The sequence below is a fragment of the Phaseolus vulgaris genome, chromosome 7 (assembly GCF_051622355.1).
Source record: "Phaseolus vulgaris cultivar YP4 chromosome 7, ASM5162235v1, whole genome shotgun sequence".
Taxonomy (NCBI): Eukaryota; Viridiplantae; Streptophyta; class Magnoliopsida; order Fabales; family Fabaceae; genus Phaseolus; species Phaseolus vulgaris.
The window spans coordinates 8770264-8788100 of record NC_143504.1 but is presented as its reverse complement, the minus strand read 5'-3'; the positions used below and the strand labels follow the sequence as shown (position 1 = coordinate 8788100).

Below are 17837 nucleotides of genomic sequence, written 5' to 3'. Positions count from 1 at the left end.
TATTGAACTAATATGATTGAAAATTTGATATGAGTAATTAAAGTCAAGCGACCACTTCTTAAACTTAAACTTAACATACATTCTAGATATATATTTTTTTTCTTAAAAAAAATATACATTCTAAGGGGCATATAAGGAATTTATAAATTTTATAGTTCGGTATTTTTTTAAAAGAAACACATTTTAAATTATAGAATTTAAAAAATATTTTTAAGTTTAAAAATTTATTCCAAATTTTATAATTCAAGATTTTTTTTAATCATCCGTTTTTAAATGAAAAATATTAATAGAATAAAAGTTATTTTAAGAGCCAATAATATGCTAGTCACCCTTGAAGTCTTTGTAGCAACTATAGACATGTACCGAGATGCATTGTGATCATCGTTACCATAACTGTTATTTAATAACAAAGTCAAAATTTGGATTTTGAAGAATCAAATTTCAACTTATTTTAAGTTGTCTGAAAATCATTTTAGGTCACAGAAATCGATTCTCTAAAACTTTATTTCTGACCTGCTATAGTGGAGAGGTCTAGTTTTATAATTATTTAACCAGTTTTTTGGATATTGTTTTTGGGAAATATGAGATTATTTGAGAGAAAAAATTCGTAACAGTTATTAAATGTCTTTTTTCTTAAAAAAATCAAACAATAAAACCTAATTTAACCTTATTATTATTAGATAAATAAATAAACGCATGTAAAACCCATCTGTTGCAGGATTTGGCTACTCCCCGCCGTGAAGTGAACGAGTACAGCAAACTTGGTTGGTTGAACAGTCGGAAGAAAGTTGTTTTTGTTTGATAAAGCTTTGATCTTTGCGCCCATGACCTCGAAAGTTCCCTCCCCAGATTCAATTGGTATTCTGCTCTTTGCTATTTCGTAACAGAGAATCATAGTAGCCATTACTCTGTCGCATTCCACATGGGTTTTCCTCAAATTTCAATTTTATTTTTGGTGATTTTGACTTTCATTCTGACCCCATTGTGCTTGTGCTTTGCCTTGCTTATCTTGAACAAGTTACTTGTCTGTACAGATGCATTGAAGTCTAAAATGTCTGTTCAGAAGGACACAGATAAGTTCTTCATGTCCATCACTGAAGGAGAGAAAAAGCCGTTTGACTTTTTACGTCTTCTATATGGTAAGTTTCGCCATTCCAGCTGAAGATTGTTAGATACATGGATACAAAAACTGCAATCCTTTGGTGTTTAAATATTGGGTCAGTCTGTCTTGTTATTGCATTATGCATATGTCGCGTGTCTATGTTACATTTCGAGCAGATAGTGAGACCAGTGACATATATAATGTTGAAAATTTCAAAGCATTGAGACTGTAATTTCTGTTTCAAATACTCGTTTCCCCCCTCCTGTATATGCTATTGCGAATTGATAACCATGACAACTTATGTTGTCTTAGTTGGATTTTCCAATGTTTGGCTCCATATTTTACAAGAAAAATAGTTGACGATGTTTCTATTTCTACGCATAGTCATGGTTCATGATGCCGGGTCTGCCACTGGTCATAAGTTGCATCTAATCACGCATCTCTATTTGTCTTTTGCTATTAGTATTTTTTTTGTATGACATATTTACAAATATTATCTAATTGCAGATGGTTGCATTGCTGGAGGTGTTGCGGGTGTCATGGTAGAAACAGCTTTATACCCCATTGATACCATCAAAACTCGACTACAGGTGAATTATGTGTATATATTGTAAACCTTTAAATCTACTTTTTCTGTGTTATCATCTGTTTGGTGACGGTTGAAGGGGAGGGAGGAGCTAGGAAGGAAACATAAATAACCAAATTCATTTTTACAAGAGGAAGCATGTATTGTAGGTCTGAAAATGCAGTTGTCCAAATACTATATTCTTTTCCCCATTTTAGTGTGGCTTCTAAATGTTAGTTCATGTCAAAGTTTGAGTTCTGTAAATTCATAATTGTCACTTAAGATGTGATATTCAAATTGTATTTTTGCATGAGATATTGACTTTGTTCGATATTCATTCTACCCTGCTTGATGTGAACACTTATGCTAATGGAGCAGTGTGTTGGCATTTCTTAACTTGTGATATTTTAATCCTCAAAAGGAAAGGAATACTAGAATGGTTGAAATTATGGTGTTTTCATCATAGAAGGAGGAAGATAGAAAAAAGAGAACGAAAATGAATTGATATTAATTGAAATGTATTACAGTGGGATGATGTTTATATGTTCATACAACGAAGAGTATTAATCCTTATTTTTAAATTTTATACTAATCGTATCCTAACTCATTAGGGAAACAAATCTTGATAGGATAAGAAAACATAGTAACTAATCTTAAGAGATAACAAGGGGATAAAGAAACTAGCTTTCAAGGATAATCTAAGATATGATAAGATATTTCATATATTCTAACAACAATATTAGTCCTGTTATATTTTTCCATTTTCCCTTCACCATTTCTTCTAGAAAGAGTCTGTCGTATAAGCCACTAAACATAAATTGACTTTGACCAATGCATGGAATTCTTCCTTTTGTGTAACAGGTAACTTGTTGGCCATGTTATTCTACAGTTTCAGTGTCAAAATTGTAGAACAAACAGACTTGCAGCAATTTTGATTTTATATCTCATTCCATCCCATATCAGGTTGCTCGTGATGGAGGAAAAATTGTTCTGAAGGGTCTGTACTCTGGACTGTCTGGAAATCTTGTTGGTGTCTTGCCGTGAGTGAATTTTTGTTTTCATATTTACATCATCATCCTTCGCACTTCTTAAGGCAATCACTTTTTTGTTGTTTATCTTGAGTTCTTTGGTTTTCACTTTATTTTTTTCCATGACGAACTTTTTTGAATTCAAGTTAATTAGATGTTTTTGTTATGTGCCATAAACTTAGCATGGAAAATTTCTATTCCTAGTTTTATCTATATTAGGAATTGACTAGAGGAATCTGTTTTTATTCTATAATCATTTTTAAAATTTTCTGTATCTGCTTGTTCTGAATAAATATTTTTATTTTTATTTTCTTGAAGGTGGTTTATATATTTGTACTAGAGAAAATGATGGATTGTATTCTCATTTTAATCTGAGTAAATATGCAAGAGCATAGACACTACCTACTATTTCTGTACTCAGAACTATCTCAGCTCTTTTGGAACCTAGAGCTCATGACTATTATGATTTATGACACAAGTTAAGATTAATGTTCTTCTAACTTATATTAGAAAACATAATTACCTTTTATTATCAGTGGCAATAGTTGGAGAGGATCTATTTTGGGCATTTCTTGCTTTTACTCTGCTATATCTTAATGAGGAAGATAATTATACTTTTAATCTATCTACTGCAACAAGATAGTTTTTTCAGGATACCTTGACCTTAACATTCTTTTATTTTGGTAAAAACATTGGTTCTTAATTGATTATTTTATGCAGTATGTATGCCTGATAGACCATTCTTCCTCCTTGCAGAGCGTCTGCAATTTTTATTGGAGTGTATGAACCCACAAAGCAGCAATTGCTAAAGTCATTGCCTGAGAATCTCAGTGCTGTGGCTCATTTTGTAAGTTGGCTAACTTTTTTAAAAGAGACAATCTCTTCAAATTAACTTCGCAGTGATTTTATTTGCCATGTACCACCAACTTCCACCTTAGCTATGTATGTGATTATGCTCTTCACCCACATACAATTTTAGAATTCTGATGTTAATTTTTTATGTCTGTATACCAATTTTCTGGTTTCATAGCATTGCTTAGCGAGTTAAATCCTAGGATACACCAACCAGGAGTGACAGCAAGATGAGTAGATAACCAAAAACATGAGAACCCAGTACTTTCATATATGACATTGATGAGGGTACCTCCAAATCATATTTTCAGACATGTTTTATTGTTTTATATGCATATTGAAGATACTTTTCAACCTTTGTAAACGATATGAGGGAAGACATTGCAAACTAAAAATGTGATGATGCCCCAGTCAATCTTGTCCAATTGAAAATCTTAGAAGACTTATCGTGGTATCTGATATTTGGTAATTTTGTTTGATCTCCAAATTTCCAAGAAATTTCACCAAAACATTTTCTTAACCAATTCAATAAGATAGCGGCTTTATAATATTTTACAATGGCCTGCAATGCTTACAAGTTAGCCTTAGTCTGCATGAGGTCCAGTTTGATAAGCTCCTCAACAAGCACTTATAAGCGAATACAATAAAGGTAAAATGCATCAAGCTTTTCTCATTGGTTAAAAATCAACTTATGTACTCTGATTCTTTAGAAGCTCTCTCAAGTTTCATCAAGCTTCTTCAAAAGTTGAGGTGCATAACTTAATTTTTTGTATGAGAAAACTTTGATTCATTTTACCTCTCCATTTCTTCTTTTGCAAATGCTTATTGAGAAATTTATCCAAACTGTCATAGCTCGAGTAGCTCAAGCTGACATGAACAGTGATAGATTTTGTGCCTGGGCTTATGTTTGGCCTGAAAGAGATTTTCTAGTTTGATATGCACCTTGTGCATGTTTGTGCTTTAAATTGCAGGTCAATTTATATTATATCTTGAACATAAATTTGCACTACTTTTGGTGCCACTGAAAAATAATAATCAGAATGCATATAAACAGAAACAGACAAATAGAAGTTATAAAACTTACTAATGACTAGTTAACCGAACTTTTTGGTGAGTTATTATGTTGATCGTCGAAACATCAAGCTTGTCTTCTATGATTGGCACACAAGCCACTTAGCCTGGTGCCCTGACCTTGAAGTTGGGGTGACATTTCTTTTCAATTTTTGCTATTTTGATCTTCTGAAACTGAATGCAGGCTGCAGGTGCTATTGGAGGCATTGCTTCTTCAGTTGTTCGTGTTCCAACAGAGGTAATTAGCTTTACTGCTTTTATTGCCAAGCATTCTCTTCTTTCTTGAACTTAGAGTATAGCCATGTCTTTCTAGGTTATTAAGCAAAGGATGCAAATTGGGCAATTTAGATCAGCCCCAGATGCTGTTCGTCTCATTCTCTCAAATGAGGGTTTTAAAGGTCTTTATGCGGTATGTGTGGCTTAATTTCATATCTTAGAAATCACCATTGATTAGTTATTAATTTCTAGATAGCATATGATTTCTGCTTAAAAATATTGTTCTGGGTGGTGCCTTTTATTCAGAGAACACTGGAAGGCAGTTTTATGTAAGTGAGAAGAGATTTGTTGTTGTTTGCAGGATACCATAATGCCTTTTTACATTATTGTTTAGCTTTCCATTTTACATGCTATTTGAATATTATGTATATGTGAACTCTTTTTTTTTTCTTTTACCTCCCTTGATCTCTATTTTTGTTTTTTTGATATTGTAGGGATATGGATCTTTCTTATTGCGAGATTTACCATTTGATGCCATAGAATTATGCATTTATGAGCAGCTCCGTATTGGGTATAAATTAGCGGTAAGCTTGTTTAAGTGTCAATTGATTTATATGGAATTTTATAAAAGTTGTTTTTGGTTTTAAACCATCTGTTAAAAAATGAAGCTTCTGTTTCATGCAAAATTGTATATCTGATTTTGTATGAGTTGAAGAAAAGTTAGTGCATAAAATTAGTAAGGTTGTGCTCATTAGAATTTTTCTGATGAATATTAAAATATTTATCGAATTTATGACATCATTTTGATAGATGTTATTATAATTAGCTCAGGAATAAGGATTTCAAGCATATATATTAATATTATAAGATCATTACAACCAAGGATGGGTCTTTCTCTTTGCTTGAATGAGGTTCTATAAGATAGAAACCAAAGGGATTTCATTCCAGGTAAACAAATTTTTAGTGCAGACAAAAGTTCTTGAGAGAATGCAGCTTATCTTCTTTCTCTTTTTCTGTTGACGATAATGGTTGATGTATAGGTCCTTGAGCAATTCTAACAACACTCTCGTTGGAACACACTTTATTATAGAGTGAATTTTATATGATTCCAACTAAAAAACTTGGGGCTAGCTCTTTTTAGTTACATGTGTTAAATGTATCTATCATTTTTCTAAGTTTCCTATCTTGATTGTTAGAGTTTGAAGTGACGCTATTTTATTTTTTCAGTTTCTCTATGTTCTTCAGTTCTTTGAAAGAGTGTTTTGGTCAGTACCAGGTGAAGTTCTGTTGGGAATTAGATATAGAAGAGGAAATTAGTTATATATAAATAGGGGGAATTAAGAGGAAAAATTACATTTTATTGGGTTATCATTTGTATATTGAAGTTTTGCTCTTTGTGAAAAGATAAATCCTTTGTGAAGGAAAATCCTTGGAGGAGAGATATCACTCCTATTTTCTGTTTTTCCTTTCAAATTAATAGAATTGATTTTTCTCCCATTTCTACTATTGGTTTTCGACAAATTTCTCGCTTCCTTATAGTCTATAAATGTCTCTTTGCCCCTAATATTATTTTAAGGAATGGTATTGTTTTGTTGCTTGTCTTTGATGTTAAGCTCTTGGCTGTTTCATGGTAGTTGCCCTTTTTGATATTGAGAGACTGAACACTAAGGTTCTGCACTGAATTGTTCTATTGAATTAGTTTTACAAAATTGAATTACTTTAGGATTGCTTGAATTTAATTGCTTGAAAATATACTTCAAGATAGGATGTTTACTGGTAATAATATAAATAATTCATATAATTCAAGCAATTTAGAGTACTCTAATTTAGTTTAGTTCAGTCAAACTATGTTATAGTTCAGTTCAATTCATTTAAACCATTATAAAATTCAATTCAGTTCTCTCAAACCACTTTTAAAGTTTGGTTCAGTTTTATGATAGTTGAGCATTTTGCCCACTCCTACAACTTTACTATATTACTGAGTCTTTAAATATTCCTTGTATTTTCATTTTCGTTCACTCTTTTAGATGATATATTCTCTGCATATTTGTACTTTGCCATCTTTTTTGTCCAATAAAGTTTTCTATTATTTATCTACAATAAGAGGCTCGCTAGAGGTACTTCATTGTTTCTGAATTTTTGTTTCTTTACAGGCGAAAAGAGATCCTAATGATCCAGAGAATGCTATGCTTGGGGCAGTGGCTGGTACTACATATCTATTAAAACCTCTCTGTTGAAATATTCAGTTATGCTTCAAGTACATTATTACCTGGAATTGATGGCAAACTTGTATGGCTGAATTCATCTGGAATTTCTATTCTTTTTTTTACCTTGGTTTTATGTAAAAGGTTATCTTAATCATCAATGTTGCCTCTAATTTTATATATTGGCTCTTGGTCCTTCTTTTCCATACTTTGCCATGTATTTTTTGTGAAAGATAAACTATTTCATAATTGGGTGGCCCTGCGAGTTGGTAAAAAGTGCCATTAAAGGGAAGATAGTATATGAATTTGCAACATGCTGAACCAATAATTTAATCTAGTAGCTAGGCCGTAAGAAGCATTACTACTGCAAAAATTAGCTTCGAATCAGCCTATTTTTCGATGTTTTATGCTGAAATACTATTATCTTACCCAACTTGATTTATTTGAACTGAGAATGGTGAATTTTATATCTGACAGGTGCCATAACTGGAGCAGTCACAACTCCTCTTGATGTAGTAAAGACCAGATTGATGGTTCAGGTACAGAATTTTTTCTTATTATTTGAAAGAAATCTTTGGGACGGGTCCCAAATGAAGCTCCTTTTTTTAACGGGTTGCTTTGTGCATTTCGCTCTCTTTCTTCGAACGTGCTTTATTTGAATTCTTTGTCACTAACTTCAGGGATCACAAAAGCATTACAAAGGCATCAGTGATTGTGTGAGGACAATAATTAAAGAAGAAGGAACTCGTGCTCTTTTTAAGGTATACTCATTCTTCTTACTTTTCCTTACCCAAAACTTGCCGAATGCTTAATTCGATTAACTTTGTAATTTGCACTGTCCTGCAGGGTATTGGGCCTAGAGTTTTGTGGATAGGAGTTGGAGGTTCAATATTTTTTTGTGTTCTTGAGAAGACAAAGCGAATTCTTGCTCAGAATCGCCACCCCAAAGCTTAGATTCAGAAGTGAGATTCTTCTAGGCAGGGATTAAGCTGATGATGTTGCAATGCACATTTAATTCAATTTCATAGTTTTTGTTCAGCTTCTTCCTCTTCTGCTTCATTCCTAAATTGGTGCCGGGCCTGAAAGGGTGAGCTCAAGATAAGCCCTTTTGGACCTGGAAATTCAAGCCTAAATTGAAATTTGGGCTGTCATAAAGCCTGAATAAAATCTGCCCGGAGCTTTCTCCAAATAGGCTAACAAAGCAGAGATTGTAACAAATGTACATTATTTATTTATTTCATCTTTTTTTTTTTCAGCGCTGAAAAATGGTTCTTTCGTTTTATTCAAAATACGAAACAATAGAGCAGAGTTATGGAAAGGAAGTGATAAAAGAAATTGTAGCTCGTGGTATATGCGCCCCTAAAAGTCTTTTTTTTTCTTCTCACTTTTAAATGAAAAACATGTTTTCAACCTGTACAACCATCTCTTCATGGAGAATGTAAAATTCAAATCAATAGCTTTGAAATACATTAACTGTCTTCAGTTACGTAAATTATGAATTTGAAGTGTCCAACTAGCACGTCAAGCTTATATGATTCACCCAGGCTCAAATGGTGCATTTATAATTTGGGTGTTTCTTTCCTGCACCCATCTTTCTTCTTCCTGCACTCTATAAAAAATGTGAAATGGCAACAATAAATCTGAGGTTTTTTTCTCTTCTAGAATGTCTATTCTGGAAAAGAACTTTGTATTACGGAACACCCATTCTAAAATAGATTTTTTTTCTTCCAGAGAATAACTTTCCATTCCGGAGCAGATTTTTTTGCTTCCAGAAAACAACTTTCCATTTCGGAGCGTATTTTCACTTACAGGTTTCCAATTCTGAAAATAGGCTACCATACTTAATCCAAAAAGAGTACAACATCTCAATTATTACCTAGAATCAGCGACAAAGTCTTCTTAACACATGAACAACAGCTCAACTTTTGCTGCAGCAAATTTCACAATCCCACCTGCAACTCAGAACTGCGTTTTCAATAAAATGTGAAGGACAATTTTGAGATTTTGAAAAATGATGGGGTGCAAGAAGAAACACCCTTATAATTTTTCCAAAGATCATGAGTATTTTGTCTGGGGGCAATTGCTTCCTGCACCATATCACTGCACCCGATTTCAGCGGAAAAGACGAAACTATCCTTAAAAAAAATTTCCAAAATATGTGTTCCGGATTTTTTTTTCTGGAACGAAATTTTATATTACGGATTTTTTATCCGGAATAAGTTTTTCATTTTTGTTTCCGGATTTTTATTTCCGAAACACAATAATCTCTTTTCTGGATTTTTTTTTCCAGAATGTAATATTTATCAATTCTGGATTTTTTTGTCCGGAATAGAATTTTAAATTTTGTTTCCGGATTTTTATTTCCGAAACTCAATAACCACTTCCAGATATATTTTTCTGGAATATATTATTTTCAATTCTGGATTTTTATTTCCGGAATAAAGGGCATTTTTGGAATTTTTAAAATTGTGTTGGGTGCAGGTTAAAATGTGTTGGGTGCAGGGAGCATTTGCCTTGTCTGGGTTATTGTAGGAGCTGAACTTCCAGCTTTAACTTACAGTTAATACATTGGTCGAGATTCTGCAGATGTCCATACCAGTACTATTGAATATTTTGAGCAACGTTCTTTTTTTTATTTCCGTTTTCTTCCTTTCACGAACTCAAGTGTACCAACATTTGACGCATTAAATAAACATGAACTAACATTATCCATCTTCAGAAATATTCATATGAAAATAGTCCTAGTTCCTTCAAACAACACCATTCAGTAATATGAATACACGTTAGCTATCTGAAGGAATCAAACCTTAATATACAACAAAACTTTAATACAAAAAACATTTCAATGACTTTAAACCTCGACAGTTCTTTTTGACCCCGCCAACGGTCTACTTGTTGGAAATTTGACTTTTGTTCTCCTCTTAAATAATAAAAGTAAAAATCCTAAAATGACAATCAAAATAAAGAAAACTTCCAAGTGAGCTCCCCAAAGAAACTGAACAAATTCTTGTGTGCTTTTACTGTTACAGTCACAATCACAGGCATTCTGTAGCACACTTCCTTTGACACTGACCTCAGGATCAAGAACAAAATCCAACGTCACGGGTCCATCATCCAGCCAAATAGTAGTATTCTTTGACTTGTAGCCAGGCATGGTTGCCACTACTGCAATTTAGAATGAGAAATTTATTATAAAATATAAACTGAAACTTGTATAATAGGCTGAAGAAAAGAGAGGATATTGTCATCTGGGTTGGGATAACATCTATATTCCATCCAGGAATTTTTCACCAATGACAGTACAATCTGAATTCCCTTTGAGTTCAATTTAGAGCCCAAAGTTTCATATGAATTCAATTTGATGTAATAATTTACTTGGGTTTAGACGACTTGAGAACCCACCTAGATTTCACCAAATCATGAGAATTGCATTTTTAGAGTTTAATTATTTGAGAACGTCTTCTGGGTAGACTTCAATCTATACTGGAAAAATAATTTGGATCACAATATAATAATACCTTCGTATTTATCTCTTGGAGCAAGAAAGCGATGATAGTCACCAAAAGTTTTTCCGGCTGTAACCTGCTAGTCCAGAAAATTAACAGATACAAATTAAACCATCAAAGTGAAGCGTAAAATCAAACATGCATTTAGAAGATATCAAGAATTGTAGCAACGAACAAAACAACCCATAGACTATCAATTAAAACGAAGAGGGGTAGGGACAAATTTGAAAGGAAAAATGCAAAAAAGAACATGTACTTTCACATACTGTGTAATTTATTCCACTGACAGTTATAGAGCCTGGTAATGGCCTTCCATCGCCTGAAGAATATATTCTTCCATGCACTCCTGTCTAGAGAGTAGAAACAAATAGCTAATCAATCTAATAGGAAGCAGCAGGACCAACACTTTAACCATAAGAATCTGCTAACCGATCTATGCATTTTGAAATATAATGTAAAAGGTTATCTTCTAATAAAAAAAGATACAGGAAAGAATAAAATACAACTAAGCCCAATAAACAAAAAACATGCAACTCCCAAAATATTATTGCACATCTTATTTCAAGCATTTTGAAACTGAATCTTTCAGGTCTCCTTCAATGTTTGTAAAAAATGAAGGGAAGAACAGTAAATGTTAGAAATCAAAGAATACGACTATGTCTGCTATAGAATAACGTGCAGATGGTAGCAATTGACAGAAAGCAGTTCAGTTACTGAAGCCCCTTTTTAAACTTTCCTTTTCCTTGTGCGCATTGCCCTTTGAACATATTCTGAGTAGATGATCACATAAAAAAAGGCTTCCCAGCCTTAGTTCGTAATTGGTATAAATAATAGAGGATACACGACACAGTAGATTCATACTTGTTTGGTTATGACATGCCTGAGAATTCTTGGAAGCTTATGTTCTCCTTTTCTCAGGACACATTGACAACGCCTTAATATTTTGGATCTATATTCTAATAGAATGGAATATGAAGAAGGGTGAGAGTAATTTCTTTGATGTGGATTTTCCAGTGTAAACTATAACTGAAATGATGAGAGATGTCCAGTTCCATTATGGAGAACATGGAATTAAGAACTGATGTTTCCTTATTATGGTATTTTATGTCAACCAGTCTCTATCATGATTCTCCTTGGGCAAAAAGGTGACCAATCATGAGTGAAGTAACTTCAAGAGTCAAAAAGAAAATATGATTTTATCACTGGGAGCTGTTGAAATAGTAGCCATAATAATATATTGTATGTAATGTAATTAGCATGTGTTCTCATACTACACACTTTTACAACAGACTGTAAAGAGCCTCATTATCTCTATAAATTAAAACTGATACATAATGTGAGAGATCACTTGTATACAATTATACATTCACATAGGTTGTTGCTTCCTACGTCCTCTCTCTTGAATATTTACAAGAACCGTTGAAGGGCCTCTAGAAAAATTCTGAAGCTAAAGACAGGATATAGATTTAACATTAGTTCTTTAGGTGTAAAGCATATGAACAGAAACAGCATACCTTCACCAAACTTGCCACGAGATTAAGCAAGCTCATTTTGTTGTATCTCCAAAGAATAGGAAGCTGCACATTAACAAAGTAAACAGGTGTCATCATAAGAAACTTTTAAAATAAATGATAACCAATAATATGTAGATACCAAACATGGAAACCAAGTATCTGACAGATACTTGGAATTAGGATACAAAATGGAAACACAAGCTCCTTACATGCAGAGTTAGGTGATAAACAACATATTACCATATACTCTTCTGTAATTTTAAAGACTGCTCGGAATTAAAAGTTAGAACTAACCTCAGTAGCATTAGGCCATTTATTATCACTAACTTCCAAGGTCAACTCAAGACAGCCAGCATGTATATAGTTCCAATCTTGCATTCCCCCATATAGAGGGTACCTGGAGTGAGTACCATTTGTAAATTGTGCACACATTAAAAGGAAACATCAGTAATGAACTACAGAACAATACATTCAGAAAACAATACCATTCTGCTCCATTTGTAATTCCTCCGAGAAATTCCTTGCTTGAAGACATGTTGTAATGAGAATGACTGTAGATGCTTGCCATGAACCGAAATGCATCATCATCTGGACACCCATAGTACTTTGTCCTGCAATTTATTCATATCAATAGACAAATTCAACGCAATTGGAAGCATGCCATTATACATTTCCAAAGTAAAGCACTGAAGATGGTCTGAATAATTTCTTAATAACTTCATCTATAGTTTTTCTTGGTTTCCCTTTACATCTAACAATAGGGCTATCTTCCGTCTGATTTACTCCCCTAACTGTCAGCTTCTACTAGTCTTCTTCACACATGCCCAAACTAAGACATGTTCTACCATCTTTTCTACAATTTACTTCAACTTTTTCTTTAATGCATTTATATTCTTATCCTATGTTGTCTAGTATGTTCACTCATCCAATGCAGTAATATCGTATCTGCTATATTGACTTTTTCTCTTACTGACTTTTTTACCATCCAACATTCAGCTCCATACGACACTGCAAGTCTTAAAGTTGAGGTAAAGTTTTCGTTTCAGAAGAAAAATGGTGAGCTACTGAAATAGCCTTTATTATGACATAGGAAACACATAAAGAGTTGCAAAGTAGACACAAAATGCAAATTAAATAGCAAGGAATGAGTACAACCAAAGTATTTTACGACCTTTTATCTTCAGAACCATCCCACGGATAATTTGCAACAAGTGCACCCTGAGGTTTAAAAAAAAGACACCATTAATGAACCAAGTCTGCATACATGAAAAATATTAATAAAGACAAGCCATAATCAATTCTACAATATCAACTATTCAAAGCTATTTCACATAGGTTGGCCTTTCAACCATAGAATGAAAATAAATAAAATGAATGTCAGGGAAGAAATTAACACAAGTTTTCAATGACTTTTGACAAATTTATCTTATTGCCATTAACCAACCCCATATAATTCTGCTTAGCAGTATGTATATCTAATGAAGGAAATTGAAAGATTGCAGAAAGAAAACTAGATGCAATTTCTTGATGTATAGAAGGATCCCCATAGATGCAAGAAAAACTGGAAATAAACAGTTTAGTCCAGAGTACACATCATAAAAATTAATGAATTAATAAATCAAGGAAACACGATATTACGTGATTTCAAAGAATTAATACCCCATGTAACGTGGCAGATGCTGTGAATCGTATATCTCTCAACCAATTCATTATTGCTCTTGTCTCAGGCTGCCGGGAATCCTCATCATCATTTATAGAAACAAACTGTTTTTTTTTTTAATTGAAACATTGTAGGATAATGTTAAGATGATATTTAGCAAGAATAGCAGTAATTTTAACAAATAACTTGATATGCAAAAAAAAATTGTAACTTTAAATTTAAATTAAATGCAAATAAAACTATGTCTACATGCACATCCAAAGAGTAAAAGCTCATGGTTCTAATAGTAAATTCTCATTCAACATGAAAACATCAATATTGATTCTAATATTAGAATTTTATTTCATAGTAACAGTTTTCAACCAAGTTCATCAAAATATTGCATACATTACAGTTACTATTAGAATTAAAAAACATATACCTGGTCAGGAAAATCCCGATTCAAATCAATATTATTAGCATTACCACGCTTTCTTAAACTATAGCCATCAGGATTCATTGATGGAAGCAAATGAAGGTGCACATTCTCCACAATCAATTTCACCTGAAACATGTCACTAAAAGTCGGACAAAGACAAGACAATGTAAAAGTAAAAACCGAATAATAAAAAATCATAAAATAGTGATTGTAACAGACAAAATGCAAGATATGAATACTAAAGCTGATTTAATGAAATTCCAATATATAGAAAATTTAGTTCATGCTTACAAATTGAATGAATCAGTAACATGAATAGTCTTTTAACATTCACTCATCTGAGTATACAGCAGGATGGAATTCCTTCTATTTTTTCATTATAAAAGATCCAATACCGGCAAAAAAAAAGAAATTGTTATAGGCTGTAGAATAATTTTCTCTTTTGGCCAGTCCCTAGAGTTTCTGTGCACAACAGTAATTATCCAATTTGCAACCAAGGTTTTAAATAACAGTATGCAACAATAATTTTTGCCACAACAAAGTTTGCAGTCACTGTGACTGCAACATGACCAAATTTGTCCACAATTTACAGCAATATAAAGGATGTCACGGACAACCAAATTTGTCCAAATTTACAGTAATATCGAACATCACCTCCCCAATTTTCCCACAATATCAAGGATGCGATGAGACTACAAACTCAATTTAAAACCTTTATTACAACAGCTTATAATCTTCAAGAATTTCCACCAGTATCAGTAATGTTTTTTGTGCTGTCAAGTCATAATTATTTATTAGAAGTTACAGTTGTACAATACAAATCTGTCTTTAGGCTGTTATTACTATTAACTAGACATTATAATTCTATTACCATTACTATTTAGTTAGACATTACAATTTTCAGTCCATGTGGCATGAACAACTGTAATGTCTCCTAAAAATTTATCTATTGTAAAGTTCAGATAAGTTTTCCCCAAACTATTTCTTATGTAACTTGTGATTTTCTGACAGTATCAGCAATATAACAGCAATGGCACATATCTGTCATGCACATCAAAGTGACATACACAGGAAAGATATCAGATTATATCTGTGTAAATAAAGGAAAGAAAAATACCAATGGATCTTTCAAATAGTTATCACATAACCAATTGGCCAAAAATATAAGAAGTTCGCGTCCCACAGGTTCATCACCATGCACATTTCCAATATACTGCATCAGCATAATTTTGGTCAGAGTTGCTGAATACAAGACCACAGATTTGATTAACAAAGAAGAAGTATAGATATGACCTAGAGCACAAAATAATAGCAAAAAATGGAAACACAACTATTCCATATATCAGTAAAAAAAACAATAAAGAATAATTTATTGAGAGCAAAAGCAACAACATTTTGTTAAACCTTATATGCAAAAGTGTAAAAGTCCCAGAAAAAAATAATTGAGTAGTCACTCCGAATATTATTTTGCATCCTATTGCAATTTATTGAGCTGAGATAATTATTTTAGAGGGGCATTGAACATGTAGTGGGATTCTTATGATAAATGTTTTCTACACACTTTCAAATAAATGATTTCTTTTAAACTTCAAATCCTTGAATTATTTAACCACTTACCCCAAAAAACTTCTGCCAGTTTAGTAAATTGATGCATGCAGAATGCCTTAGTGCTCCTAATAAAGAGCAAGACAATTTTGGAATATCAAGACAAGTATCCCATATGACACGGATAGGAGAATTGATTACCAAGAATTTCTAAGTAATAACCATTGAATAATGATCGGAATCAAAAGGATTAAAATGAGTGGAAAACTAATTTCAATCTATTATTGAATGTATCATGAGATTCTTACTTTAAAAGTTTTAAATGTCTGTAATATTTCCCAGTCAAAAGCAGCAAAATTTAAATAAAATAATTGCATAAGCTAGTTGCTCCACTGGTATTGGGTGGCAAACACTCGCCTTAAATGCAGGTTTACTCTCTTCTTCTCCTGGCTTGTCAGAAATCTCTATCACCAACTATATGGAATAAAGGAAAAGAAAAAAGCGATGACGATTAGTAATATGAAACTTATTGAGATTCAAGTTTAAGTTATAAATTAATTCCAAAAAGAAGAAGAAATTACCAGTGGAAATCCATTTACACTATTCCCAATACTGATAGCCCATTCCAAGAATCCCTCAAAGAGAGAAACAAACTGCAAGTCAGTTGATCAATTGCAAGAAGAGAAGACTTTTTAAGAAGCTTATTTATTCGTAAATGGAGGTATTAATGAACACTAAACTCTAATGACCTTTGTCGAGGCAAAATGTTGAGATAGACAATTGAGAACTGTACCAGTATGAGGAATCACCTGTATATCCTGGAAATGTTGCTGCATCTTTGTCCAAATTCTTTGATGGCCCGTTCCAGGTCATCATTGGACATATATCCTTGTGCCAAATCAACACTGGTAAATAAAATAATAAACATTAAAAATGAAAACACATTAAATGCAGAACAAATCATAGAAATAACCACATCATAGCTATCCAGGAGAAGATCCATTATGATTACCTTGTCTGAGCCCGAGATTCATCCTCTAACAAATGCCTTGTACGGCTTGCATTACTACAGTCATCGAATTTTTCTAATACACACAAAAACATGCCAATTAGAAACTTCAAACTCAAAATCCCACCTTTCAAACTAAACAGCAGACCTTATCAAGCTACTAAGGACAACATGTAAATTCTGAGCCGCCCCAAAGTTGAAACATCTCACTTCAAACTTCTAACGCAGGCAATTGAAATAAAAATAAACAGAATAATTAAATCCAGATGCAAGTCAAGATAACTTCCACAGTCTCATCCATTCAGAACCTCGAGAAATTCAACAAATGATTATAACGAGTAAACAATATCGTAAAATAAAAAGTTCCAAACCTTAAATATTAGTTATCACAACTTAATTTCTAATGTAGCCAAATTAACTCAAATAGCGCAATGGAGACGTGTTAATTCAAATAAACTCAAATAACTAAAATAAAATAAAAACACAAAAGCAATTAGCATGGTTTGAGATGCAAAGAAGACCTGAAGAATTAAGGGTTTGCTGCAAGGAACCCTTGGCAAGAGAAGAGGAAATTAAGGAAGCAAAAAGGAGAAGAAAGAATAGGAGCTTCGTCTTCATAACCATCGACGTGGGTGATGATGTTGGTTTCAGGCATCAGGCTCAGGTTGTTTCTTCGTTTTGTTGCGATTTATCGGGTCCCTCACGTGACGTGAAAAATCGAAATTTTCACATTCAAGTAATGTTGTGTTGCCTTTTCTCTCTTTTGGGCTCTAAATGGGCTGGCTCTCAAGCTAATTACTTCCTCCACCTAACAAATTTGAACCTGCATCCTATTATTGACGCAAAATGACTAAAATATCCTTTATAGTTTTTAAATAGAAGTAAAGATTGTAGGTCAAAATATATTTCGGATTTAGTATTCTAAAATATGTCTCTGAATTTGGATTTTCAAAATACTTTTTCGGATCCCATATGTTTCTGAATTTTATTTTCTGAAATTTTATTTTCGAAACACAAAAAAATTATTCCGTATTTCCTTTTTTGAAATGTATTTTTTAATTCTAAATTTTAAATTTAAGAATGAATGACAATTTTATAATTTCAAAAATTGATTGGGTGTAAGTTCAAAAAAATTGGGTGCATAAAG

The 17837-nt window shown here is 32.7% G+C and overlaps 2 protein-coding genes across 6 annotated transcripts; one reads left to right on the top strand and one right to left on the bottom strand.

The window, feature by feature from the left end:
• The first annotated feature begins 678 nt into the window (after nt 1-678).
• Nucleotides 679-8304, top strand: LOC137830392 (S-adenosylmethionine carrier 1, chloroplastic/mitochondrial). The gene is made up of 12 exons (XM_068637702.1): nt 679-858; nt 1035-1139; nt 1610-1692; nt 2631-2707; nt 3452-3542; nt 4803-4856; nt 4932-5027; nt 5329-5418; nt 6988-7039; nt 7516-7577; nt 7719-7799; nt 7885-8304. The coding sequence occupies exons 1-12, from the start codon at nt 825-827 to the stop codon at nt 7990-7992; spliced, it is 933 nt and encodes a 310-aa protein (XP_068493803.1). The 5' UTR covers nt 679-824; the 3' UTR covers nt 7993-8304.
• A 1418-nt stretch (nt 8305-9722) lies between these two features.
• Nucleotides 9723-17455, bottom strand: SOL1 (carboxypeptidase D). Of its 5 annotated transcripts, none has more exons than XM_068634339.2 (15): nt 17212-17455; nt 16694-16766; nt 16491-16586; nt 16263-16293; nt 16099-16155; nt 15254-15349; nt 14140-14262; nt 13718-13822; nt 13230-13276; nt 12544-12669; nt 12353-12455; nt 12059-12121; nt 10811-10894; nt 10557-10620; nt 9723-10203 (listed from the first exon to the last, which is right to left on the bottom strand). In XM_068634339.2, the coding sequence occupies exons 1-15, from the start codon at nt 17312-17314 to the stop codon at nt 9890-9892; spliced, it is 1485 nt and encodes a 494-aa protein (XP_068490440.1). In that variant the 5' UTR covers nt 17315-17455; the 3' UTR covers nt 9723-9889. The 5 variants fall into 5 exon arrangements, with proteins under 5 accessions (XP_068490440.1, XP_068490442.1, XP_068490443.1 ...); XM_068634341.2 differs by having other exon boundaries at nt 16263-16334; nt 17212-17434; XM_068634342.2 differs by having other exon boundaries at nt 16263-16316; nt 17212-17399.
• Nucleotides 17456-17837: the final 382 nt, after the last annotated feature.

Bases quoted from the DNA above. Each gene is read 5' to 3' on its own strand.
- LOC137830392 (XM_068637702.1), top strand. From the start codon at position 825: ATGACCTCGAAAGTTCCCTCCCCAGATTCAATTG. The intron at 5,419-6,987 runs GTAAGCTTGTTT...GTTTCTTTACAG, and splicing joins GTATTGGGTATAAATTAGCG to GCGAAAAGAGATCCTAATGA. The intron at 7,578-7,718 runs GTACAGAATTTT...CACTAACTTCAG, and splicing joins AGACCAGATTGATGGTTCAG to GGATCACAAAAGCATTACAA.
- SOL1 (XM_068634339.2), bottom strand. From the start codon at position 17,314: ATGGTTATGAAGACGAAGCTCCTATTCTTTCTTCTCCTTTTTGCTTCC. The intron at 16,156-16,262 runs GTAATTTCTTCT...TATTCCATATAG, and splicing joins GTGTAAATGGATTTCCACTG to TTGGTGATAGAGATTTCTGA. The intron at 12,122-12,352 runs GTTAGTTCTAAC...GTTAATGTGCAG, and splicing joins AATGGCCTAATGCTACTGAG to CTTCCTATTCTTTGGAGATA.